The sequence below is a fragment of the Cetorhinus maximus genome, chromosome 2 (assembly GCF_964194155.1).
Source record: "Cetorhinus maximus chromosome 2, sCetMax3.hap1.1, whole genome shotgun sequence".
NCBI lineage: Eukaryota > Metazoa > Chordata > Chondrichthyes > Lamniformes > Cetorhinidae > Cetorhinus > Cetorhinus maximus.
This window is the reverse complement of record NC_135880.1, coordinates 74,413,251-74,440,447: the sequence shown is the minus strand read 5'-3', so window position 1 is coordinate 74,440,447 and position 27,197 is coordinate 74,413,251. Positions and strand designations below refer to the sequence as shown.

Genomic DNA, 27,197 nt, shown 5'->3' with positions numbered 1-27,197 from the left:
ATGAGATGACTGCATTTAAAATAAATAATCAAAATCAGAGAAAATAAAGCCCCTGGTCCAGATGGATTGCTTCCACATTTCTTAAAAGAATCTAGGGAAGAGATAGGGGCATTCAAATGCATATTTAAGAATTTGTTAGAAAAAAAGATGTAGTGCCAGAAGACTGGTGGAAAGCTGAGGAAGGAACATGGGAATTATAGATCAGTCAGCTTAACATCAGTGGTAGGAAATATAATGGCACCCCTACTAAAGAAGAGAATAGAATAGCATTTAGAAACAAAAATAAATAAATAGCATGAATTTCAAAGGGAAAAGTTTGCTTGCCCAATCTTACAGAATTTTTAAAGAGGTAACAGGAAGAGTAGACAATAATAATGCAGTCTTGAATGCAGCAATACCTAGACAATATCCAGACTTGGGCTGGCAAGTAGCAAGTAACATTCGTGGCACACAAGTGCCAGGCACTGACCATCTCCAACAAGAGAGAATCTAACCATCACCCCTTCATGTTCAATGACATTACCATTACTGAATGCCGCACTATCAACATCCTGGGGGGTTACCATTGATCAGAAACTGAACTGGAATAGCCATATAAATACTGTGGCTACAAGAGCAGGTCAGAGGCTAGGAATCCTGCGGCAAGTAACTCACCACCTGACGCTCCAAAGCCTGCCCACCATCTACAAGGTACAAGTTAGGAGTGTGATGGAATACTCTTCACTTGCCTGGAGTGCAGCTCCAATAACACTCGAGAAGCTTGACACCATCCAAGGCAAAGCAGCATGCTTGATTTGCACCCCTCCACAAACATTCACTCCCTCCACCACCAACAAGCAGTGGCAGCAGTGTGTACCATGTACAAGATGCACTGCGGAAACTCACCATAACTCCTTCGGCAGTACCTTCCAAACCCACTGCTTCAACCTAGAAGGAAAAGGGCAGCAGATACATGGGAACACCACCACCTGAAAGTTCCTCTCCAAGCCGCTCACCATCCTGACTTGGAAATATATTGCCATTCCTTCGTTGTCGCTGGGTGAAAATCCTGGAACTCCCTACCTAACAGCACTGTGGGTGTAGCCACACCACAGAGACTGCAGCAGTTCAAAAAGACAGCTCACCACCACCTTCTCAAGGGCAATTGGGGATAGGCAATAAATGCGGGCCTAGCCAGCAACACCCACATCCCGTAAATGAATAAAACATAGATCGGGGATGGAGACAAATGGTAGAATAGCTTGCTTGCTGGCTTCAAAACAGAAAGCAGAGAGTGAGAATGGGTAGTTATTCAGAGTGGCAGGAGGTGGGAAGTGGTTTTTCACAATCAGTGCTGGGACCACTGCTGTTCACAAATTACATCAACAGTTTTGCCTTTGGAATCACAAACACAATTTCTAAATTTGCGGATGACACCAAATTGGAGGGATAGTCAATACTCAGGACTGCAAGAAATTACAGGAGGATATTAATAAACTTGTAGAATGGACAAATAATTGCCAAGTGAAGTTCAACACTGATAAACATTTTGGTAGAAAGAATCAGAAGGTTACTAGGCACTTTACAGCCTTCCGGGCTGAATATTGAATTCAACAACTTTAGATCTTAAACTCCCCCTCCCCCCATCCCCACCCCGTTTCTTCCCCCTCCCCCTTTTTCAATAATTTATATAGATTCTTCTTTTCCCACCTATTTCCATTATTTTTAAATCTAAAACTAAAACTTTGTTAGTCTTTCCACCCCACCCCCACTAGAGCTGTACCTTGAGTATCCTGCCTTCCATTCTTAATTAGCACTTTTCTTAGATAATATCACCACCTTCAACACCTCTTTGATCCCTTTGTCTGTGACATCTTTTGATTATCTTCTCCTATCACTGCTTGCTTATCCCCACAACCACCCCACCCTCAACTTCTCTCTCCCCCCGCCCCCCACCTTAGACCAGCTTATATTTCACCCCTCTCCTAACTATACTTCAGTTCTGCCGAAGGGTCGTGAGAACTCAAAACGTCAACTGATTTCTTCTCCACTGATGCTGCCAGACCTGCTGAGTTTTTCCAGGTAATTCTGTTTTTGTTTTGTTGCAGAAGGTTACTTATTGCTTGGAAGGTGCATGTCTAGGTGAGAGAAAGGTACAAAGGGATCTCAGAGTACAAATATACCAATCGTGAAAAGTTGCGCCATAAGTTAACAAGGCCATTAAAAAAAAAAACAATCACTAGGTTTTATTTCTAGAGAGATGGGATTAAAAAGTAGAGAAGCTATGCTAAACCTGAATCGAACCTTGGTTAGACCACACTTGGAATACTGCATGCAGTTCTGGTCACCATATTATTAAAAGGATACAGAAGCGCTGGGGAGGGTACAGAGATGACTTAACGAGAATGATACCAGGAATGCATTGGTATATGTACATCAGGAAAGGATTGACAGTCTGGGTCTCTTTTCTCTTGAAAAACAAAGGTGAAGGGATAACCTAATAGGGGGTTTTTTAATATTATGAAAGGTTTTGATAGAGAGGATACAGAGAAAATGTTTCCTTTTGTGGGGAGGAGCATAACTAGAGGCCATCAATATAAGATAGTCCTCAAGATATCCAATAGGGAATTCAAAATAAGTTTCTTTACCCAAAGAATGGTGAGAATTTGGAACTTGCTACCACAGGGAGTGGTTGAACAAATGGTATAGTTGCATTTAAGGGGAAGCTAGAAAAGCATATGAGGGAGAAGAAAATAGACGGTTACGATGATAGATTTAGATGAGGAAAGATGGGAGGAATCTTGAATGGAATGGGGACGGTTGAGCCAAATGGCTGATTTCTGTGTTGTATGTCTTATGCAATCCTGTGAAAATACTAGAATCTATTATTAAGGGGCATGATAACAGGACACTTAGAAAATCATTATGATTTATGAAAGAGAAACCATTTTGACAAATGTGTTGAGTTTTTTTGAGTTTGTAACTAAGAGGGTAGCTAAGGGGGAATAATTGAATGTTGTGTATTTGGATTTTCAAAAATCGTTTGATAAGGTACCTCACAAAATTATAGCCCATGGGATTTGTGGTAATATATGAGCTTGGATTGAGGATTGGTAGAGACAGAAAACAGTAGGAATACTCAGTTCCAGGTTGACAGGCTGTAATTAATGATGTACTGGAAGGATCAGTGCTTTGGTCTCAGCTACTTATGATCTGTATCAATGGTTTAGATGAGGAATCAAGTGCATTGTATCCCAGGTTTGCTGCTGATGCAAAATAAGTGGGAAAGTAAACTGTGAAGAGGATGCAGTGCTGCTGATAAGGATTTGGACAGATTGTGATTGGGCAAGAACTTGGTAGGTGGAATATAACCTGGAGAAATGTGAAGTTATCCATTTTGGTAGGAAAAGCAGAAAAGCATTGCTCTTTTTTTTAAAATGGTGAGATACTGAGATATGTTGGTATTCAGAGGGACCCGGGTGCACTTTTACAAAAATCACAGAAAGTTAACATGCAGGCATGGCAAGCAATTAGGAAAGCAGATGGTATAGGGCCTTAGTGAGACCACACAATCCATCCCTTACCCTGGCAATGCCTGAGGTTGAACCAGACTTCACAACCAAAGTATGATGCCTGACCCTAAGGTGAACTTCAAACAATGTACCTGTCCATCGATAAGGTTGCCTGTTTCCACCTTCCAACTTTGCTCCTGCCTCAGCTCACCTGCTGTTGAAAACCTCATCCATGCCTTTGTTGCCTCTAGGCTTGACTGTCTACCATCCACGAGGCACAAGTCATGCGTGTGATGGAATGCTCTCCATTTGCCGGGATGAGTGCAGCTCCAACAACACTCAAGAATCTTGACACCATCTGAGACAAAGCAGCCCGCTTGATTGGCACCCCATCCACCAGCTAAAGCGTTCGCTCCCTCCACCACCAGCTCGCAAAGGCAGCAGTATATACCATCTAAAAGATGCACTGCAGCAACTCGCTAAGCCGCCTTGAACAGCACCTTCCAAACCCACGTCTTCTACCACCGAGAAGAGCAAAGGCAGCAGACGCATGGGAACACCATTACCTGCAAGTTCCCCTCCAAGCCACACACTATCCTGACTTGGAACTATATTGCCTGTCCTTCGTTGTCCCTGTCTCAAAATCCTGGAAGACCCTCTCTAATAGAGCTCTGGGTGTACCTACGCTAGCTGGACAGCAGCAATTCAAGAAGGCAGCTCTCAAGGGCGTTTAGGGTGGACAAGAAATACGGGCTTTGCCAGCAACTCTTAGACCCCAAGAACGAATAAAAAATAATCTGCAAGGTTCCAAATATGTTACCTCAAAATGACTATGTTGTAATATGCACCCATAAATGACATACAGCGATGAAGTTAGAGAACTTTAGCAACACACTGCAGGACATAACCCATTTGAGTTCCATAACATAATAGCCTCTTTATACAATGAATGATAGAGTGAGGTAAATGCTGTGCAATGATGTCACAGATTATGGTGGAATACAATTCCATTGCTGGCCCATAGCGCCTCATTGATGCCCTGTTTTGAGCTGCAAGATCAGTTCTGAATAAATGCCATTTACCACAGTGGTATGCCACCCAACACGACTGTTTATGTCTTGATTATTAAGACAGGACTTCCTCTCTCAGTGGTAAGAGCATGGATTCATCAGCTGAGGGAGTGCGGTAAATGGTAATCATCATCAGATTTCCTTGCTAGTGTTTGACCTGATGCCATTATACTTCATGGGGTCTGGAGTCAATGTTGAATACTCCCAAGGCCACTCCTTCATGACTTTAAACCACTGTGTCACCGCAGTGACACTGGGTCTGTCCTGATGTTGGGACAGGATGTATCCAGGGATGGTGATGGAGGACTTTGGGACATAGGCTGTAAGGTAAAATTCAGTGAATATACCTGTGTCAGGCCGTTGCTTGACTAGACTGTGGTATGGCTCTCCCAATTTTGGCAAATGTCCCCAGAAGTTAATGAGGAAGGCTTTGCAAAGTTGTTTATAGGGCCAAGGTTGATGCAAGGTGGTCCTTCAGTTTTATACTTCAACTTTTCTATAGCAGATTGATAGCAGAATGACTTACTAGGCATTTCTGAGGGCCTTTGAGAGTTGACCACATTGCTCTGGAGCCAGACTGGGTAAGGACGTCAAATTTCCTATCCTGATGGACGTTAGTGAACCAGATGGGTTTTTACAACAATTTCGTGATCATTATTAATGAGACTAGCATTTTATTTCAGGTTCATTGATTAATTTAATTTAAATTCTCCCAGCTGGGATTTGAAATCATGGCTCTCTGCCCTCTTGCTTTCTAGTTCAGTAACATTATCATTATGCTACTGTCCCCCTGAAAGTTTGCTGTTCCAAATCATGAAGGTCCTATTTGGCTACTTAGGAACATGGCTGTTCTGATTGTAACCTCCCGCCTGCCCCCGATAACCTTTCACTCCCTTATTAATCAAGAATCTATCTAGCTCTGCCTTAAAAATATTCAAAGACTCTGCTTGCAGTGCCTTTTGAGGGAGGGAGTTCCAAAGACTCACGACTCTGAGTGAAGACAGGAAAGTGGAACTGAGATCACAATTAGAACAGCCATGATCTTATTGAATGGTGGAGGAGGCCTGAAGGGCCAAATGGCCTACTTCTGCACCTTGTTCATATATTAATTGGGGTCCAATTGACCTGATGTGCATTAGGCTAATAAAACTGTCCAATTTCCTTCTGGTCCTGTGCTATTAACACCCAGGAACAGAAGGTAAGAATTGACACCATTGATTTCCACTTCTCCATCTCCAGCTGCCAGACCAGAGTTGATTCTAATGACAGCAGTGCTGTTGTTTCATGCTATAGTTAAGGGTGGATGTTTGCACTTCCTCACTCCGTGAGCTGTCATTCCCTGACATTATGGGCAGAATCTTTTATTCGGCATGCGGGGGCGGGCCCTGCATGCCAACGTGTAAGATGATGCATGGTGACATTCGGCGTGCATCCTGACGTCACTGTGCGTCATTCTGGTCTTCCATTCAGCGGACACGCACCAGAGTCGGCTACACGCCCGCCAAACTGTCAAAGGCCTGTTGAGGCCATTAATCAAACAATTAAGACAATTGAGAAAGCTGCCCATCCAACCTTAAGGTTGGTGGGCAGGCGAAGAGCCCAAGCGGCCTTCGCATTTTCGCATCCACAGACGGGATGAGGTTTCATGAAGGGTTTATAACATTAATAAATATTTCTGGAACATTTGAAAAACATGTGTAAATGATTTTTTAGGTCCTTTATTTAAAGTTCATATTATGAAATTAATTTAGCTGCCTCAGGGAGATTTCTGCACTCTTTCGCGTGCATGTGTGAAAGAGCGCAGGCCCTGATTCTCCCTCTTTCTCCAACCACCCCCCGCCCACACAGGTAGCACTGAGCACTTCCGGCCACACATCACGCTGGGCGGGCCTTAATTGGCCGGCCCATGCAAAATGGTAGCGCACAGCTGATTGCGGGCGGCGATGGGCTCCGTGCCCACTCCTGACCGGCCCAGCCGACGGGGAGAAAATTCTCCCCTATGTGATGTCCTCATCTGCTGGATAATTTTATGGGGTCAACATCTTTGCATCGCAGTCTCACCATGCTTCCACCTGTGTATAGGGGAAATCAAGAATTTCAGACTTTGATGTAGAATCAACTATATTTTGAAGCATCCCACTTTTTTGGCCACAATGGGAGATTCCTGAGGACTGTGGTGCAAATTGCTGCCTAATGTGCCTGCCGTTACTCAGCTCTGAGAAGAGTTACTGTTGGATGTAATATATTTTTTCTCACTTTCTACAAAATCTTTCCTCTCCCAGTCCAAAAGAGCTAAAGGATGATGTATGAAGGTCATTAGCTTCTTGAAAACAGAAATGGTCAGATTTTGAATTTCCATTGCAGATCAGCTAAACTTGCAAATGCTGAATATTCTGTTTCATTGGAAACAAGTTGTAACTCTAATGCTAAATATGATCATAGTAAACCATGTTCTTTTCAAAGAAAGAAAAAAAAAATCCAATTTTAAATTCTGAATCCTGTGCATGAATAGAATCACAGAATCTTAACGGCACAGGAGGAGGCCATTTGGCCTACTGTGTCTGCACCGGCTCTCCAAATGAGCATTATGACCTAGTGCCATTGCTCTGCCTTTTCCCTGTACCCCTGTACCTTGTTTCCATTCAAATAATCCTCTAGTCCCCTCTTGAATGCCTCGATTGAACCTGCCTCCATCACACTTCCAGGCAGTGCATTCCAGACCCAAACCACTTGTGTGAAAATGTTTTTCTCACGTGATGCTGAACCATTGCAGTTTGAAACTCCAGCTAAATTAACTAATTAATTTTTTAATGTGCCTGCTCCACTTATACATTTTAATTGATTCATAAATATTTGAGTGAAAATTAAGAAAAATAATCCTTTGTTTAAAATAACCTTGTTTTTGCTTGAAGACATTTTTCCTACTTTAGAAATTTAATAACTTATCAATCCTTATTTATCAGTTCAAAACATAAAGGTCCTCAAAGTTAATAAATTTAATGTTTTGAAAATATCGTTTGAAAGATGCCTTCATGTTGTCTATATCATTTTTTTTCAGATTGTTAGATGAACTTGGTGAAGGACTTACAGCTCAAGCTATTTCATCTGTTGATCCACAGCTTCTTACCTTTATGGCTCTGGAAGAACGATTGGCTCAAGCAATGGAGGTGATAACCTTTATTAATATTTTCTATGATTAAACCCAGGAATTTGTAAATGACTACACTGGAATTTTTAAATTTTATAACTGATGTACGTTTTATATTGATCAGTATCCTTGGTGTCCTAGAAATAATTTTTGAATATCCTCACTTTAAAACCCAATAGTTAAGTTCAAGGTTTGTTACATAGTGGTGGTTATTTTTATCCATTCTAGTCCTGACTATTAAATTAATAACTTTGGCACACTATTTAACCATAAGAAAAATGGGCACTGCTGCTATGTAGGGTAAACACAATAGCCAATTTTATGCAAATCAAGGATTTAAAATCAGCAAATAAGATGAATGGAGGCATTGATTGAAGTAGAAACGTTGGTAAGGGCACCTTGAGAACTCCTTACTCTTTTTGTGCAGTGCAATCTTTTACAATCTTGTGAATGGACAGATAGGGTCTTGGCTTAATGTCTCATGTGAAAGAGAGCACCTTTATCAATGCTGCATTGCCTCATTACTGTAGTGAAATGGCAAGCCAAATTATATATTTAAATGCTAGAGTAGGGCTTGCCAGCAACCTTCTGAGTCAAAGACGAGAGTCCTACCAACTAGGCCACACTAGCAATATGCATGTATCTGGCTTATGCTCTGTGATCTTGGTGGATTTGATGCAGATAGAGCATTTCAAAAATAGAATAAATTTTCCATTTTCTGATGTTAACATCCAGCACCTTGGTGAGCATAAAAAATTCTGTCAATGAATTTGTGACCATAATGTATGACCTAGTCTCCAAGAACTATCAGGATCAAGCTCCTTGTAATTCTGCCCTTGTTGAGGCTACTGATGAACTATACCTGGATGTACTGCCATCTGATAGGGGGATGAGAAGCGGATGCTTACATCCAAATACTCACCTCTAAATTTGATTATTAACTATAAGTTTAAACTTTCAGACAAGAAAGTTGGTTATTCACTGATCCTCATGGAAAACCATGCTTTAAATACCCTAAACAACCTGCTGAGAATTTCATAGTGGAAGAGTTTCAGCTGACAGAAATGGAGGGCATACTTAATCCTCATAATAGCACTTCCTCAAGTCCAAAGGCTTTGACATAACTTGCAGGAATACTGCCAATTTTTAAGTGGTTAAAACCACATTGCTTTCTAGCAAAATGTACTAGTAAGATTCCTGCTGTTGGTTCAGTCAAGACCTCCCTTGCACTGTAATGTAGTGCCAAGTGGGTAGAATCCAACATCACTGTGACAATTCTAATAGCTAGTCAATTACTCAGCAGCACCTGTGAGTATAGTGAATCTGTCTAGCTCAGGAAACTGATGCACTTCTTACCAATGCTAAAAAAGCCATGCTTGCTTTCTCCAATTCCATTCAGGAAGATGTTCATCTGTTGGCATTCATAGGAGCTTGGGGTACCAATATGAATGAAAATTGCTTCTAAAAACTTGGCATGACCCCAATTTATGTCTGCCACCATTATTTAGGTTAATGTAATGTGGAGTCTATTTCCTTCCAGCAAACCAGTTTATTCAGCCTATCTGCATAGTAGACTTCAAATGCTTTTCCAACTCCAATGAAGGTAGTTCCTTCATGTAGCCTTTTGAGCCAGATTATAAACCGGTACTTTACTCTCCCTAGACTCCAGAGGTGGTCTTGGGTTTGTTAGAGAGCATCAAATTTCTCAAGTCAAGGGCAGTAGCCCAGAGCAACCCTTTCAAGCATGATTGACAGTGGACTTTAACAGCAGAAAAACATTTTGGGTTTTATTTTTGCAATTGTGCACGCTTCGGTTGAGCACAACCTTAATCCAGTTCGTCTCATTAGTGGCCTCCTATGGCTCCATAATGCATCCTTACAGGTGTTCTTAATTGTTCTGGAAGCTTTAATTACTGCTTTATAGACATCTGCTCTGTCTTGCAACTATTGTACTGTTTGTGTCTAGGATAAAATTATCTACAGAGCAAGAAATTTATATAAAATTTGAAGTTAAGGGAATATGAGAAGTGATTAAAAAATTTTACTTTTGTGCAAGTTTCTTCTGTCATACCCCCTATGTGAAATATTTGACCTCACATCACTCTCTGATAGCCCCACGGAGATGAGAAATTTGCTGTACCTGTTATTATAAATTTGCATCCTTTAAAATCTGTAATGCAATATGTTGATACAAATATGAAGCCTTTTACATACAATGCTCAAGTACCGTGCAATGGCACCCTTGTGTTGCAGTTCTCTTCTACCTGATTCAGTGGTGCTTAAGTTGTCATTTTGTACAAATTTGATTCTATTCACAACTTGAGTGCTTTTACACAGGCATGCACATTTTTTTTATTAAAAAAAAATCTGTATACACAAATACACAAAAAAAATATGCTAACCAAACATTTTAATTTCCTGGATGCTTTAGTTTTAAATGTGTTTTTATTGAAAGGCTGCTTTGGCACACCTTGAGTCCCTGGCCATAGATGGGGAGCAAGCTCCTCCTCCAGCTCCCAAGGAAACAATTGAATGCTTACCGCAAGTTGCAATCTCTGAGGAGCAGAATGGTAAGTGAAATTATTGTTTCTGGTATTAGGTGCATTGGTGTTTCTGAAAAATAGATTTCATTTTGGTCACTTAAATGATTTGAGTAGGCCCTGGAATCATCTTGGAAGAACAAATAAAATCATGCATTGAGAACTTCTTCAAAGCTGACATCATATTGCAGCAGAAATCCAGTTGATTGTTTTGATTGTAATTTGATGTGCAAGTGCCAGCTTTCCCCTCCTTCAAAAAGTTATATGATCAAAGAACGGATTTGATCCCTCTTGTGGGCTGAATTAGCTGATTTTCAGCAATGGCAACACCATAGTTGGCCTTTGTCCTCTGGAATATGGCTTATGTATATATTATAACAGAGACACGTAAATGACTTGATCTTTGTCTAATGACAAAATCTTATCTACTGCCTTAGCGGCATCACCTGTTCACGCCCTCCAACTCTCAATATTGCACTGTATTCAAAATAAAGAGATTACCTGATGTTGATTTTTCAACATTGTATTTATATTGTGGGCAACACTGCCACAAGTCACCTTTAATGCCTGTCCCCAGTTGTCCTGAGAAGGTGGTGGAGGTTGTCTTAAACCACTTTAATCCCTGAGGCAGTGGGCTTCCATGATTGTGTTAGGTAGGGAATTCCAGAAATTTGACAGAATATCCTGGGCTTGACTATATGTTATCGTTTGTCAGGGATCTTGGATGTAATAGCGATCCCACAACATTGTTGCTCTTGTTCCTCTTTGTGACAGAGGTTGCAGAGGATGGAGGTGCTGTTGAATTAACATTAGATAAATGTAACATGAGGTATTTACAGAAAAAAGTGTTGGTTCAGTGTCATTCTAACTGCTTAAATCCTAATCAAACTGGATACTCCTAAAATTCATGGCCTCTTTGCCCATTTTTCTCCTTTTCTCAAACTGGGTGCAGTTCTGTGCAGAACTAATTCAAATATTTGAATGGGAAGAAGGGAATTTAATGTGTTTCTTGTTAGCTAGCTGTATAGTAACCAGTGTTCTACAGGGAAAAATAAATCCAGAAATAATTTGTGGAGGCTAAGCAATGTGATTGCTGTTATCTGAATAGAATAGTAATGTATGTCTAAATGCAATGTGATTCTCTATTGGTGGCTTAAGATAATTTTTTCATTTTGAACCAGAATTGCACAGTATTTTGGATCTGTGATCTGTGTTGTAACGTACTACTATTGATCCTTCAGGTTTGGAGCAATCCTGTGCCATCTGTTGCAGTGAATATGTGAAGGAAGAGTTAGTGACAGAGTTACCATGCCATCATTTATTTCATAGGCCATGTGTGACCCTCTGGCTACAGAAGGTATGTACTAATGATCTAACTTTTAACCCATTGGTTCAAAAAACATTCCTGAAAGTAAAACACTAATGTTCAAGAAACTTTGGTAATTTATTTGCATTTGGCCTACCTTTCCAAAAAAGGTTACTTTACTATTCTTTCTTATTTTTGTAATTTGTAAGACACGTGTTTAAAATATACGAGTTGAATTTATACGATTACATTTATATAATTTTTAACTTTTCATTAAATATTGAGAAAATTGAAGCCACTATTATCAGTCCCCTCTACAAACTCCATTCCCTAGCTGTTGACTCCAACCCTCTCCCTGGCAACTGTCTGAGGCTGAACCAGACTGTTTACAATCTTGGCGGCATGAGTTTCCAACCACATACCAATGTCATCACTAAAACCATCCATTTCTACCTCAGTGATAAAAGCAAAATACTGCAGATGCTGGAAATCTGAAATAAAAACAGAAAATGCTGGAAAAACTCAGGTCTGGCAGCATCTATGGAGAGAGAAACAGAGTTAATGTTTTGAGTCCATATGACCCTTCTTCAGAGCTATGTGAAATTGTCCAACTCCGTCCTTGCCTTAATTCATCTGCTACCGAGAACCTTATCCATACCTTTGTTGCCTCCAGACCAGGGATGAGAAATTTGTGCCATTTGGTGGAATTCCAAATTTGGGATCATGAAATTCCACCCTTTTAATCTTTCTTTCTGATCTCCACCTCCGCAGAGGTGAATTTGAAATGTATCATGCTTTAAACATTTTAAAAAGGACATTATACGCCTCTGAACTTACGTATGCAAAAACAGAAAGGAACCAGATTTCCTGTTGATTCTGAAAGAGGGGTGTGTGTGTGTGCAATGTACCTACTCCTGGCCGCCTGTGAAGTGTGTTGCCATGTGGCTTTGTCAGACATGCTGTCGGAGCATGAGCTGCTGGGTGAGGAAGGATCGATCACAGCATGTGAACATCACAAAGGGTGGATTTCAAGGACAGTTGAGAGATGAAATGTGTTTTGGAGAGTACTAGGCAGCTGGGTGGGGAGGACATCTTTGAATATGGCTGCTGGCTGGGAGGAAATCAGGCTGTTGGCAGCCAACTTCCAGAGAGCGCATTTCACAAGCACCGTGCGGAGGTACGACTGTAAAACTGTTATTTCCCCATTTTTCCACCCTGCTTGACAGCACCTACTTTCCTGGGCAAACTTTTTTCCTCTCTTCTCAATAACCCCAGACTCCTTGTAGGCAATGTCTAGTGAGAGCTCCCTTTCAGACTATTGTGCACCCCTTAGTCTGAAGGTCTCTCTCTCTCTTGGATCAGTATGTGTGAGCTTAGAGGTGGGGGGGTAAATTCGTTTGTCAAACTCGTTTTCTTGTTTATAAAGCACTGTTTTATAGGCTTTTCCTCCATTTGTCCCCTAATCTATGTATTCTCTAAAGCTGCGTAACTTCTTGACCAGCAAAGAAAGTTGAACATGACTGCATCATCAAAAAATTAGCATAAACAATTAGTGTTGACAGAAAACATAGACCATTCAATTTGTAATCTTGTTTTTGCAAAGCAAACCTTGCAATATGAAGTCAAATTAGGAACCTTGGAAACATAGCTTTAATTATTTTGGAGGTTGTGGCTGCCACCTTGTGTTTTGAGAAATCAGTTACAGTGATTCAAAGTTCTTATGTACGTAGCAGCAATTTGTATTTATGAAAGGGCCCTAATATAATAAAACATCTCAAGGTCCTTCAGAGGAGCATAATAAAATGAGTATGATACCAAGCCACAGAAGGAGATATTAGGTCAGACAACCAAAAGCTTAGTCAAAGAAGTAGGATTAAGGAATGTCTAAAGGAGGAACGCGCAGCAGAGAGTCTGAGAGGTTTAGGGAGGGAATTCCAGAGTTTAGGGACTTAGCCGCTGAAGGCACGGCCACCAGTGGCGGAGCAATTAAAATCAGGGATGGTCAGGAGACCAGAATTACAGAAATGCATGCAGATATCTGTGGGTTTTGGGGCTGGGGCTGGTGAAGATCATAGGTAGGGAGGGGTGAGGCCTTGGAGGGATTTGAAAACAGGGATGAGAATTTTAAAGTGGTTGGATTGCTTAACCAGGAACCAGTGTAGGTCAGTGAATGTGGGATGATAGGTGAACAGGAGTTGGCGTGATTAAGGATGATACGAGCAGCAGAGTTTTGGATGACCTTAAGCTTACGCAGAATAAAATGTGGGAGGCTGGCCAGGAGTGTGTTAAAATAGTCTAATTCAAAAGCAACAAGGTCGTGGATGAGGGTTTCAGCTGCAGATGAGCTAAGGCAGGGGTGGAGACGGGCAATGTTACAGAAGTGGAAATAGTCGATCTTGGTGATGGCACAGATGCGTGGTTGGAAGCTCATCTTGGGGTCAGAATAGTCTGATCCAGCCTTGGAGAGGGATGAAATTGGTGGTTAGGGAATGGAGTTTGTCATGTGGACTGAAGACTGGCCTCAATCTTCCCAATTTTTAATTGGAGAAAATTTCTGCTCATCCAGTACTGGATATCGAACAAGCAGTCTGAGAGTTTAGACACAGTGGAGGGAGGTGATGGTAAAGTAGAGCTGGGTGTTGTCAGTGTACAAGTGGAAACTGACATGTTTGTAATACATTACAATTGATGTGAAACCTCATTTAAGCTTGCAACTTACAACATCTGCCTTTGGAACTGGAGTATGTTTGACTGTCTAAGCTGAGATACAAAGTTGATCAAATTCACCATGTTAGGTTGTGGCCTAGAGTTTCCCCATTGAATGCAATTGGGAAATTAGATACAAAAATGTTTCCATTGTTGCCCATTTTGTCGATGTCAAGTTACTGCCAAGTATCTAACAAATCTCATTAGACTATACCAAAATTTAAAATAAACATAAATCAAGTTAAACAATTGGAGCCAAGGTAACCCAAACCAATATCATATATTTCTTTAATTATGAAAATGTAAGTTTCAACTCCTTCGACCATCATTCATGCACAACATGGATAGATAGTTGGAAGGAGCTAAGTTCTGATGTATTTATTTCATCCTGTATTATGTGTACTAATTATATTAAATGCTGAATTGTTCAAATGCTGAGGTCACTTTGGTGATTTGATACAAATACTGTCGAGACTGTGGACCAATGTAATCGAAGGTAAACTAAATTAATGTTTCTATCCATTTGAAGTCTAAAAATTCCACCAATTTGAAGTGGCCTAGAAAGAAGCATTTGCTTTCACAACAGTTCATAGAGTGCTATAGTTACATGATTCCTTGTCACAAAGAATTTTCAGAACGTTTTGTCTTCGACCACTCTGATCCCTGCTCCAGACTTGATTATTTCAAGACACTCAGGGCCGGCCTCCCACATTCTATCTTCTATAAACTTAAGGTCATCCAAAACTCTTCTGCTCAGGTTGTTGATGTTATATAACACCATTTAACGTAGTAGAATATTCCAAGACGCTTCACAGGAGTGTTAGTAAACAAAATTTTGACACCAAGCCACGTAAGGAAATAATTAGGGCAGGTGATCAAAAGCTTGGTTCAAAGAGGTAGGTTTTAAGGATCACCTTAAAGCAAGATAGAGATATAGAGAGTCAGAGAGGTTTAGGAATGCAATTCCAGAGTTTAAGGTTTTTACAGCCGAAGACACAACACCTAATGATGGAGTGATTAAAATTGGGGATATATAGAGGAGGCCAGAATTGGAGGAGTGCCGTTATCTTGGAGAGTTGTAGGGATGGATAATGTTACAGAGGTGAGGAGGTGAGAGGCCATGGTAGGATTTGAAAGCAAGCATGAGAGTTTTAAAATCAAGATGTTGCTTAACCAGGTGCCGGTGTGGATCAGAAGTATTGAGAAATGGGTGACTGGGACTTGGAGCAAGTTAGGATGCAGGCAGCGTTTAGATGTGCTTCAGCTTCTGAATGGTGGAAGATGTCAAGCTGGCCAGGAGTGCATTAGAATAGTCTAGTATAGAGTTAACAAAGGGATGGATGAGGATTTTAGCAGCAGATGCATTGAGACAGGGCTGGAGTCAGGTGATGTTACAGAGGTGGAAGTAGGTGGTCATAGTGATGATGTGGATGTGTGGTCAGAAACTCATTTTGGGTTCAGATAAAACACCAAGGTTGGAATCATTCTGGTTCAGCCTCAAACAGTTGCTAAAGAGAGGGATGGAGCCAGTGACTACAGAATGAAGACCATAAAACTTATGGAAAAAGTCAAAAGGTATACCTCTAAAGCCACCAATAAATTTAAGGATCATTAGTACATAAATCTTGCAACGTAAGGTCAGTTTCATAAGGTCAAGCGGAAGTATTAATTCCATGCTATAACCAACTAAAGGAAACAGAAAGGCTTGCACTTTTATAATGCCTTTCACAAACCATAGGATGTCCCAAAGTGCTTTACAGGCAAAGAAGTGCTTTTGAAGTGTAGTTCCCTGTTGTAATGTAGGAAATACAGTGACCAAGTTCTCACAAATGGCAATGTGATGATGACCAGTGTCAGTCTTAATTTTTCTGTTTCAATTCTGGAGTGGGACTTGAACCTGCAACCTTCTGACTCTGAGACAAGAGTGCTACCAAGCGAGCCACAGTTGATGAGCTACTGCTATAAGTTTATGGGTTTGATTTTGATATCATCACGAGTATAATAGTTCTAGTCACTCCTGTATGTAGTCTGAATGCCTTACCATTAAGTAGTGTACCTATACTTGCCATTGTGTTACTCTGGTATAATAATACTACCTTGTCATCTGTGATGAATATTCATGTTTTTACAAATTCTCCAAAAGCAGACTGAGCAAACATGGGATGAGACCAGATGTGCAATGTTAAGCTGTTTTATTTCACAGAGTAAAATCAGATTTACAGCTATGATCCAATTCACTTAGTTTAATCAGTACAACTTATTTTCACATAATAATACAATAAAATGAATATGCAATGCTTCCCCCATATTAAAGGGTCATCTGACTTAAAATAGTTCCTGTTTAGTTTTGTGTGTGCTAAACTTCTCTCAACCTTTGCTGGGCCTTACTCTGTCCTGCTATTTTTTTGAAAAAAATGGCTTCCTTCACAGCTTTTTCAGTCTGCAGTCTTTGATGGGCTTAACTGACTGTGCCAGTATATGTCTCCTTTTTTTCAAAACAATAAATCTCCCCCGGAAAGGAGGCTGCACCATTTTTTATTTGGTTGGGTCAGGTGCAGTGATCCTGGGTGAGCTTCTTGCAGAACTCAAAGTCGATATCAAAACTCCTAAGTGAAACCTTCAGAGTGCCCTTGTAGTGGTTCTTTTGACTGCTATGAGAGTGCATCCCAGACCCAAGCTCTCATAGAAGATTCGCTTTGGTGAGTGAGTGTCAGGCACCCTGGCTATATGGGCAGCCCAACTCAGTTGGGTGTGGCCTCCTTCAAAAGCAAGTGCAGAATGGGCAGAGAGAAAATGCAAGGAGAGGAAATCCTAAACCAGCAACTTGTATGGAGTGTCCTGTCCTCTTCGCACCTTGGACTTAGCCATTTCAGAAACTGTCGAATTGGAGTGAATCAAGTCATCCTCGATCCTGAGAGACTGCCTAAGAAGTATATGCAACAGAACCTTCTGAACTCAGGTCAACCTTAGCAGTCACCTATGTTACCCTATCAACACCCCAGATGATGAACATGGTGCAGCTGGTTATCTTTGCATCGAAGGACAAGCAGGAAGTAAAAAGAACTGGAAAGGAAGACCTGCCAGACCACAGTCAAGTGTCCAGGAAAGCAGACCTCCCAATACAATGAGTGAGAGACATTTATTGATTCCAGAGATAAACTAATAAATTGCTTATTGTTTGCAGTCACAGTTGGGGGGAGGGGGATATCAGCTTAATAGCACATTAATCATCTATTACCTATGTGCCCTTTTTTGTTGTGTACAGATGCCTTGCTTTAAAAACCCAATATAAATAGTAACTCTAAATTTAAAAAAAGCAAAAATACTGTGAATGCTGGAAATTTGAAATTGTTATGAAAATATAATAATTTTCACAATATTTTTATGATTTATTGTAAAAGTAGGTTAATAGTGGGGTTTTGGATTAGTTTCTCTGTGTGTATGTGTGGGATTTAATTGAATTGGAGGCGGCTGGCCTGGAGATTTTGTGTCATCAAAAAAGCTGGGGTTGAAATGCTAAATATGTAAACATGGTTGACGTTTTTGAATGTGAGGTGCAAGGAAAATTTGCATTTTTAGATAAACCAGAGTAGTTTGAATTTCAAAGAGATGGTAACATGTTACACCTAGTCAGAAGAAGCTAAGCCAAACAGTGTGTTTATTTTTCCCAAGGTTACTGATGAAATTAGTATATGAAAGATGAGCTGGGGCTGGGTTGATTGAGCATCTCCCAAAAGTGTTCCACCAGCTTTTCCTCCTGCTCCTCATCCATCAATAGCATCCTACCATTCTTGCCCTTGATTGGTACAGTGTTGTTGCTTCTTGTCCTAGTCAGTTCCTGTACAGTCCTGTCGCCTGGGCTAGCATTTATTGCCCATCCCTAGTTGTCCTTGAGAAGGTGGTGGTGAGCTGCCTTTTTGCACCGCTGCAGTCCATGTGGTGTAGGTACACCCACAGTGCTGTTAGGGAGGGTGTTCCAGGATTTTGACCCAGCGACAGTGAAGGAACGGTGATATATTTCCAAGTCAGGATGGTGTGTTGCTTGGAGGGGAACTTCCAGGTGGTGTTCCCATCTATCTGCTGCCCTTGTCCTTCTAGATAGTAGTGGTCATGGGTTTGGAAGATGCTGTGGCAGGTGAATTCCTGCAGTTCATCTTGTAGATAGTACACACTGTTGCTACTGTGCGTCTTTGGCAGAGGGAGCGAATGTTTGTGGATGTGGTACCAATCAAGCAGGCTGCTTTGCCCTGGATGCTGTCAAGCTTCTTGAGTATTGTGGGAGCTGCACTAATCCAGGCAAGTGGGGAGTATTCCATCACACTCCTGACTTGCGCCTTGTAGATGGTGGACAGACTTTGCGGAGTCAGGAGGTGAGTTACTTGTCACAGGATTCCTAGCCTCTGACCTGCTCTTGTAGCCACAGTATTTATATGGCTAGTCCAGTTCAGTTTCTGGTCAATGTAATCCCTAGGATGTTGATAGTAGGGGGATTCAGTGATGGTAATGCCATTGAACATCAAGGAGCGCTGGTTGGTTTCTCTCTTGTTGGACATGTTCATTGCCTGACACCTGTGTGGCACAAATGTTACTTGCCACTTGTCAGCCCAAGCCTGGATATTGTCCTGGTCTTGTTGCATTTGGACATGGGTTGCTTCAGTATCTGAGGAGTTGTGAATGGAGCTGAACATCGTGCAATCATCAGCGAACATCCCCATTTCTGACCTGCTGAAGGAAGGTCATTGATGAAGCAGCTCTCCTTCACAGCATTATCCAGTCATCTGTATCTCTCATTTTGTTCTCGTCTTTGTTCAATGTTCTTTTCCCGGCCCGTCTTGCTCTTCACCATGTACAGAGGGATCTAGGTGTCCTGGTATATGAATCACATAAAATTAGTATGCAGGTACAGCAAGTGTTCAGGGAAACAAATGGAATGTTGGCATTTATTGCAAGAGGAATGGAATATAAAAGTAGGGAAGTTTTACTACAGCTGTACAGGGCCTTGGTGAGACCACATCTGAGTACTGTGTGTAGTTTTGGTCTATTTATTTTTAAAAATATATAATTGCTCTAGAGGTTCACTGGAATCATTCCTGGGATGAAGGGGTTGTCTTATGAAGAAAGGTTGAACAGGTTAGTCCTATACCCATTGGACTTTAGAAGAATGAGAGTTGATCTTATTGAAACATATAAGATCTTGAGGGGACTGGATAGGGTGGATACTTGGAGGATGTTTCCTTTTATGGGGAGGATTAAAACTAGGGGACATACTTTAAAAATAAGACGTCTCTCTTTTAAGACAGAGATGAGGAGAAACCTTTTCTCCTGAAGGGTCGATGGTATGTGGAATTCTCTTCCCCAGAAAGTAGTGGAGGCTGGATCATTGAATTTATTCAAGGAAGAGTTAGATTTTTGTAAGGCAAAGAATCAAGAGTTATGGGGTCAGACCATAAAATGGAATGACACCACAACCAGAACAGCCATGATCTTATTGAATGGTAATGCAGGTTCAGAGAGCCAAATGGCCTATTCGTGCTCCTATGTTCTTATGTTCACTAACTCTCTTTCATCAATCAATTTCTACCTTGGGTTAGTGATCCTTCATTCTTTGTTCGTTCCTTTCCTCTGCTCGATGGTTACCTCTGCACTTTCGTTAATCCCTCAATGTTGCCCAACTTCGTTAGTACTTTGAATCTGTTGGAGAGGGCCAGCCGGATACTGTCTGACATGTCCTTGTCCTCTAGTTTCCCATTGCAAATTACCTTTGTGACTCCATGGTTGTTGCCTTCTTCAGCTTCAGGTAGATCCCGCCTAACACAAGATGGTGGTCCGTTCTTTCATCACCTCGAGAAATCTGAACATCTTTTAGGAATAGCTTCCGTCTGCTGCAGATGCATATATAGTCAATCACCTTCAGGGTGTTACCATCTGGAGACCTCCATGTCTTTTTGTGGATGCCCTTGTGTTTGAAGAAGGTATTCCCAATGCTGAGCCCATTGCTGTTGCACTTACCATTTCCATTGAACATGCTTGCTGACCCATGAGGCCTGATCATACTGTTCAGTACTCGCCAGTTACTGTTGAGCTTAGCATTGAGGTCACCAATCAGTAGCTTGATATCATAGCTTTGTCCATTGTGTTCTGCAATTGGTGGTAAAATTCATCATCCTCCTCCTCTGTCCATCTCTGTAGGTGCATAAACTTGCACAACAGTGACTTAGGCATGCCTTGTGTGGAATTGGATAGTGATAGTGCGATGGTTTACTGGCTTCCACCCCACTAATGCTTGTATCGAGCATCTGTTGAGTATGAGGCCAACTCAATAGGTGTGGTGTTCTTCTTCCCTGGAGCACAGGATTGTCATGCTCTCACTGCTGATTTGTCCTAGGCCTGTTCATTGCATCTTGCTGATGCCTAGGTTGTCAAGTGGATAGATTCTCATTTCTCGCAGCAACTAGAATATCTTCATGCACTGGAAGACTGTTGGGACATTCCACGTGCCATTTCTGGTGATGGTTTTGGTGTTGAAGATTGGGTTTGTCAAGGATGGGACTTCCTTTCGGCTCTCATCCATTCCCAACATACGTACACCCTCGGCTATGCCATTCTTTCTTTGCTGAGGTTTGCTATTTCTTGCTGTTTTTGTAGGAAGACCAAGACAATGATGACTGGATGGCAATAAGGCCCTCCCATCACCATCGGGCAACAGAACATCAAGGACACGACCACTTCCACTACCTAGGAAACAACATCTCCATGTAGAGATAAACGCTCACACAAGAATCTGCAAAGCAGCATCAGTCTTCCAGCTGCTCCACGTGGTCTGTGCATCCAACACCATCAACATGACCATGAAGCTGCGATTCTACATGTCCACAGTAGTACCAACTGCAATCCATGTCGGTGAGGCATGAAAGAGAACAGAAAAGATGTTACATAAGTTGTACATCTTTCACCAGGGTTACCTACGTAGGAACCTGGGCATCACATGAAGAGACAACATCACCAGCCAAAAGGTGCTACAGAGAACTGGTTAGAAGCGCCTGCAAGAATTTGTGACGGAGAGATGACTGAAACTGGCGGGACATGTGTTTCGTTACCCAGACATACACCTCACCAGAGTGGCAGTAGAATGGACACCACCAGATGGAAAAAAAAGATGGGACCGGCCGAAGAAGACTGGGTGAAGTGCATTTAAGGAGGACTTCCAAGAGTGGGACACCACATAGGCTAGGAAAAAGAAAGTGATGGAACGGGACTGGTGAGAAGGTCTTGCTGCCCATTGTCCAACATGAGACCGGAGGACCTAAGTCTTAAGGTTTTGAAATATTGTCATGGGATCTTTTACACGTACCTGAGCAGGCAGATAGAACCTTGATTTAAAGTCTCATCCAAAAGACTGCATCTCCGACAGTGCAGTGATCCCTCAGTACTGCACTGGAATTTTAGCCTTGAATCTTATGCTCAAACCCTTGAGTGGGACTTGAACCTGGAACCTTGTGATTCAGAAGTAAGTGCGCTGTCAACTGGGCCACACTCCAATAATGCATTCTTCAGCAAAGCTAGGAATTACACAAAAACAAAAATACCTGGAAAAACTCAGCAAGTCTGACAGCGTCTGCGGAGAGGAATACAGTTAACGTTTCGAGTCTGTATGACTCTTCAACAGAATTAAGGAAAAGAGGTGAAATATAAGCTGGTTTAATCACATTGGCCGTTTCCTTATCATAAATATCATTTTCTTTCAAAAAAAAATTGAGGGCCAGTTACCAGTGGGGAAGCCTGCTTGCCAGCTGGGTACATCGGCAGTAACTTGGTCCTCCATTGATAATGTGCATTCATAAGATTATCCATCAAATTTATGTACAAATTATTTCAATTTACAGTATTTACAAATTACTACAAGCCAGTACAAGAATTTATAATAATTTCAGAACACCAATAATGATTGGCTAACCAGCAGAAAGCAGAGAGTCAGGATAAATGGTTCTTTTTCTGGATGGCAAGCTGTAACTAGTGGGGTGCCACAGGGTTCGGTCCTTGGGCCCCAACTATTTACAATCTAAAATAATGACTTGGATTCAGGGATAGAAGGTACTATAGCTAAATTTGCAGATGACACCAAAATAGGTGGGAAAGTAAGTTGCAATAAAGAAATAAGAAATTTACAAATGTATATGGACAGGTTAGGTGAATTGGCCAAAATCTGGCAGATGGAGTTTAACGTGGATAAATGCGAGGTTATCCATTTTGGTCAGAAGAATAAAAAGGCGACTTATTATTTAAATGGAGAGACACTTCATAATGCTTCAGTGCAGAGGGATCTGGGTGTCCTCTTGCATGAATCGCTGAAAGCTAGCATGCAGGTACAGCAGGTAGTAAGGGAGGCAAATGGAATTTTGGAATTTATTGCTAAAGGAATAGAGTTTAAAAATAGGTAAGTGTTGTTGTAACTGTACAAGGCATTGGCGAGACAGCACCTGGAGTACTGCGCACAGTTTTGGTCCCCTTGAGGAAATATGTAGTTTCATTGGAGGCAGATCAGAGGAGGTTCACTGGATTGATTCCAGAAATGCGCAGCTTGTCTTATGAGGAGAGATTGAGCAGTTTAGGCCTATACTCGCTAGAGTTTAGAAGGATGAGAGGAGATCTAATTGAGATATATAAGAAGCTAAAGGTTATAGACAAAGTAGACGTGGAGCGTTCTAGAACGAGAGGCCATAGTTTTAGGCTAAGGGGTGGTAGATTTAAATCAGAGATGAGGAGGAATTACTTTTCTCAAAGGGTCGTGAATCTCTGGAATTCACTACCTCAGAGTGCAGTGGATGCTAGGACGCTGAATAAATTTAAGGAGGAGATAGGCAGATTTTTAATTAGTAATGGGTTGAAAGGTTATGGGGAGTGGGTGGGAAACTGGAGTTGAGGCCAAAATGAGATCAGCCATGATCGTATTGAATGGCAGGGCAGGCTCGAGGGGCTGAATTGCCTACTCCTGCTCCTAGTTCTTATGTGCTTATGTTATGCAATACTGTAGGAATTACAGAAGTTCAAATTCTGTGAAGCTGTCTTTTTCTTCTTCACTGTTGACATAAATGTTCTCTGATCAACATTCCTAACTGGAAATTGAGTGAAAAGAGTGGAATAGTAGAGAGATAGCATTGGCTTTACTGACTGACTACTTGTTCTATTTCAGTCTGGGACATGTCCTGTATGTCGTCACATTCTTACATCAACACTTCCAGAAGCTGCCACTACTGCATTTTTATCAGAACCAGAGACCCCTCCTTCTACCCGTGATGGTCCTGCAATACGCTGAAGCCAAAGTTTTCCCAATGAATGTGAAAGGGAACTGCACTATTTAAATAGGAGCAGAAAGTATGAAAAATATGTTGTGATTTTACTTGTAGGCTTATTTTGTTAAAGGCTGACAAAACTGTCTTACTACTGGTGAGGTGTTTAATTCTGCATTATAATTATATGTAAAAAAAAACCTTCATTAATGGTTGTATTTTTGTGACAGAAAATTAGATCTTTTGTTGCTGTTAATATTTGGTGGGGGGGTTATGATGTGTTTGATTTGTTTCTCTGTTTAAATGAAATTCTAAATATGCTTTTTGGTTCAAAAAATCATGTATTTTGATGCTGATATCTATTTGCACAGAGAGCTTAGGGCACAAATGTATTAAGTTTTATTTTGGAAGTTAATTCTAAAGTTTTTTGTTTTGTCTAATGCAGTAACACACTGACTTTACATAGGGTGATGGAGCGTGAGGAAGTTGTCTTAATTCCATGGGATAAAAAACTTTAGTTTCTTTCAATGTGACCCGAACAGTGACCATAAACGAAGACATCATCTGATATCACAACAGTATTGAGATTTGTTTCACCTCCAATAAACTGCATTATTAAAATTGAAAGCTCTGTCATACTGTTTAAATGTAATAGTTATTCTGAATTCAAAAATCTGAGGAAGAAATATTTTCAACAGTTTAAAACTGGAACTATTTTTTAAAAATCCTTTGAATTATCTTCCTTGTTCTGTATTTGAGACCAGTGCCACGTGATCTCATATGACGTACATCACTGAATGATAAACTTGAAATATAGTGAAGTTCGCAATCAGAATTGCATGCAGTCTATCTACTTACTTGGTAACTCAAAATAAAAAGTTGTTTTATAAACATTTTATTTAAACCGTGTAACTGCAGAGAAAACAGTGCAGTGACTTGTTACTAAAATCTAATTTTCCAAAAGGAGAAATATTAGCTAGAATTCTCCCATGACCCCGCCAGATAGGTCTGGGGCAGGTGGGCAAAAAATTGGTTTCACACGGGCATAATTTATCAGCAGGATCTTCCAGTGCTGCCCACTATGGTGGATCGGAAATCCTGCTGGAGGCCAGCAAGAAGCCAATTTGCATCCCGCTAATGGGATACAAATGAAGGCCTATCCTGAATTGCTTTCCACGCCCAATTCTCTGTTATGCCAGCGGGAAAACATGCCAGTCTAGAGCATGTCTGGACAAGTGTGATGTGCAGAAGTCAGGACTTACCTTTAGGGCCTTGCTCCGGTCACGGACATCCGAGGAGATGATGATGCTAGAGGCCTACAGCTATTGGACTATGGAGGAACATGTGCATCGCAGATTGGGTGGATCCTCATGCACATGGCTCCACCACGAAGCAGCTTATGGAAGGTGGCAGGTTTCTACACAGCAGCTTCGATATCGCTGAGACTTCAGATCTTCATGGACCTCGCCGAAGCTTCGGCACTGCTTCGGATCTTTATGGACTTTGCCATGGACATAAGGATGTGGCAAAGAGTGGGGTGTGGGGGTGAAGGGGGGGGCGGGGTGGGAGTTCGAAGCGGGGGGAAGGTGTAATGGGGAGATAGGTGTAAGGGAGGGGCGAAGGTGTCCGGGGGAGGAGGGAGTACAGGGTGAGGAAGGAATGTGGAGTGGGGGCACGTATCCAGGGGAGGAGGGAGAGTGGGCTGGGGAAGGAGGAATGAGGGTGAAGTAAGGAGGGAGGGAGGAAGGTGTAAGGTGGCGGGGCGGGGGGGACTGGAATGTCTAGATGAACGTTATTATGACCACAGCAGGTGGTAATTGCTGTGCAAAACAAATCCCAGAGGGAATCTTGGCTTAGAGGCCACAACCTTTTTATTTTGTATTCTAATAATGAGAAGAACACGTACTGGTCTCAGCAGTAACAGATCCAGTAACACTTCTAATTTTTAAAAACCCAAAAGTTTTGTTAACAAAAAAAAAGAAACTTAAACACACAAGATTACAGTTACACAGTTAAGGTTAGTCTTACAAAACATTCCCCCAAAATACTCTGCTTGGTCAAAACCACAAGGAAGCACTTTCCAGGCAACAGTCCTGTCTAGATATCTAAATATGAAACCCAGTAATGTCACAAGGCAGACTGTAGCTTCAATAAAGATGTACCACATGACCTGTACCCTCTTCCACTTTGCTATAGAATTCATTTCAGAATAAAACTGCTGCAGCCGAAGACTCTTAATTGCTGAAACAGATCCAGCTATCTCCAGCTTAACGGTTCGACAGCTATCCAGCTCAATCTCTAGCTCTCTACAGCTCAACAGCTATCCACAGTAAATACCTTTTTCCCCTTTCATCTCAATCCCATTGTTCTCTCACCCCTTTGAAACTCAAACTCTTCCAAATATAAGATCTTTCGTGTTTCCATCTTGTCTCTGCTTTTGGATCAATATAATATCCCCACTACTATTTACCTATGGACTCCTGCATGATGTAAACATTTTCTCTGTTACCTCTGACTCTCCTTTGAAATTCAGCAACTACCCAACTTGTCTAAAGATGCAAATGTTAGATCTAACCTATTTACTTGTACCTCAAACTTAACACCTTTACCCTTCTCATGTTTCCAAGCACCCAGAGAGCCTGACTCTCATCAAACTCTTGCCCAGTTTAATTAAATTACACACATACAGACACCCAGCCTTCTTTACAGAATAACACAATGGTCCCCAAAATATTTTTAAAATAACATCCATTCTCATTGTGCAAGGGAGGGGTTTGTGGCATCAATGATTTCTTCCTGGGAGCAAACTGAGGGTGGACATGGTAGGAGGGGCTGGTTAGAGTGACGGGGCAGAGGGAGCCAGTAGTGTGGGAAGGTGAGGGTGCATCAGTAACGGTAGAAAGGGACGGCGAGGGTGGTTGGAGACACGGAGGCAAACAGACCCTAGGGGTGGGAAGGAGGTGGATGGGGTACTCTGGAAGGCAGGGAATATGGACATTCACCTAGGCATCCTGGAATGAGAAGGGTTTGGGCTGGAAGTTGATGGTGGGGAGGTTGAAGGTTACGCCAGGTTGGTCTATTGTTATGGGGGAAAAGTCATGGGTGACTGGGGGAGGGGAAATGGTGGGGGAGCTCATCAGAAATCTGACTACTGACATCCTTGCGATATCAAAAGTGAGTGGAGCCTTGTATTGGATGAGCACAGGTGCTGCACGGGAATGCAGTCAGTGGGTGGGCGGAGTTGTCAGCTCAGTTGGACAACCAACAGAGAACCCCAGCAGGCAGCTTTGAAAGTGCTCGGGACATTGAGATGAACGTAATGGATGAAGGCTCCACGTGTGTGGAAGAGTACTTGCACGAGGCTCTGAAAGGCCCTGCCACAGACACTATTCCCTCCAGAATACTCATGGTCTGGCTGCATACAGCTGAACTGCTAGTATTGGGGGAGGTTTCACAAGCCTGTATAAGAATGCTGAATGACAACAGTAGTCATTATTTAGTGAGAGTGAATAAACTTGCAGCGAATACAGTGACAGTGTTCACCCGTGAAATCACAAGATTAAATTTTCTTGATTTTACGTTTCTTCTAGGTGCTGCCCTGACATCCGCTGCAGGAGTGGAGGCAGCCTGTGGAGTTGTTTGCCCTGTT

The 27,197-nt window shown here is 41.7% G+C and overlaps 1 protein-coding gene across 7 annotated transcripts in view; it reads left to right on the top strand.

Annotated features, from left to right (window-relative positions):
- The window catches only part of pja2 (praja ring finger ubiquitin ligase 2), a 94,797-nt gene extending 70,622 nt beyond the window's left edge, over positions 1-24,175 (top strand). For all 7 annotated transcript variants that reach the window (XR_013579891.1, XR_013579890.1, XR_013579889.1 and 4 more), the window contains 4 exons: positions 7,620-7,728; positions 10,165-10,279; positions 11,491-11,606; positions 23,452-24,175. Coding sequence is in view for 4 of the 7 variants with exons in the window: in XM_078566035.1 (XP_078422161.1) it covers positions 7,620-7,728; positions 10,165-10,279; positions 11,491-11,606; positions 23,452-23,574 (463 nt within the window). In the remaining 3 variants the exon portion in view is untranslated. The remainder of the gene's footprint in view (positions 1-7,619; positions 7,729-10,164; positions 10,280-11,490; positions 11,607-23,451) is intronic.
- The last annotated feature ends 3,022 nt before the right edge of the window (positions 24,176-27,197 follow it).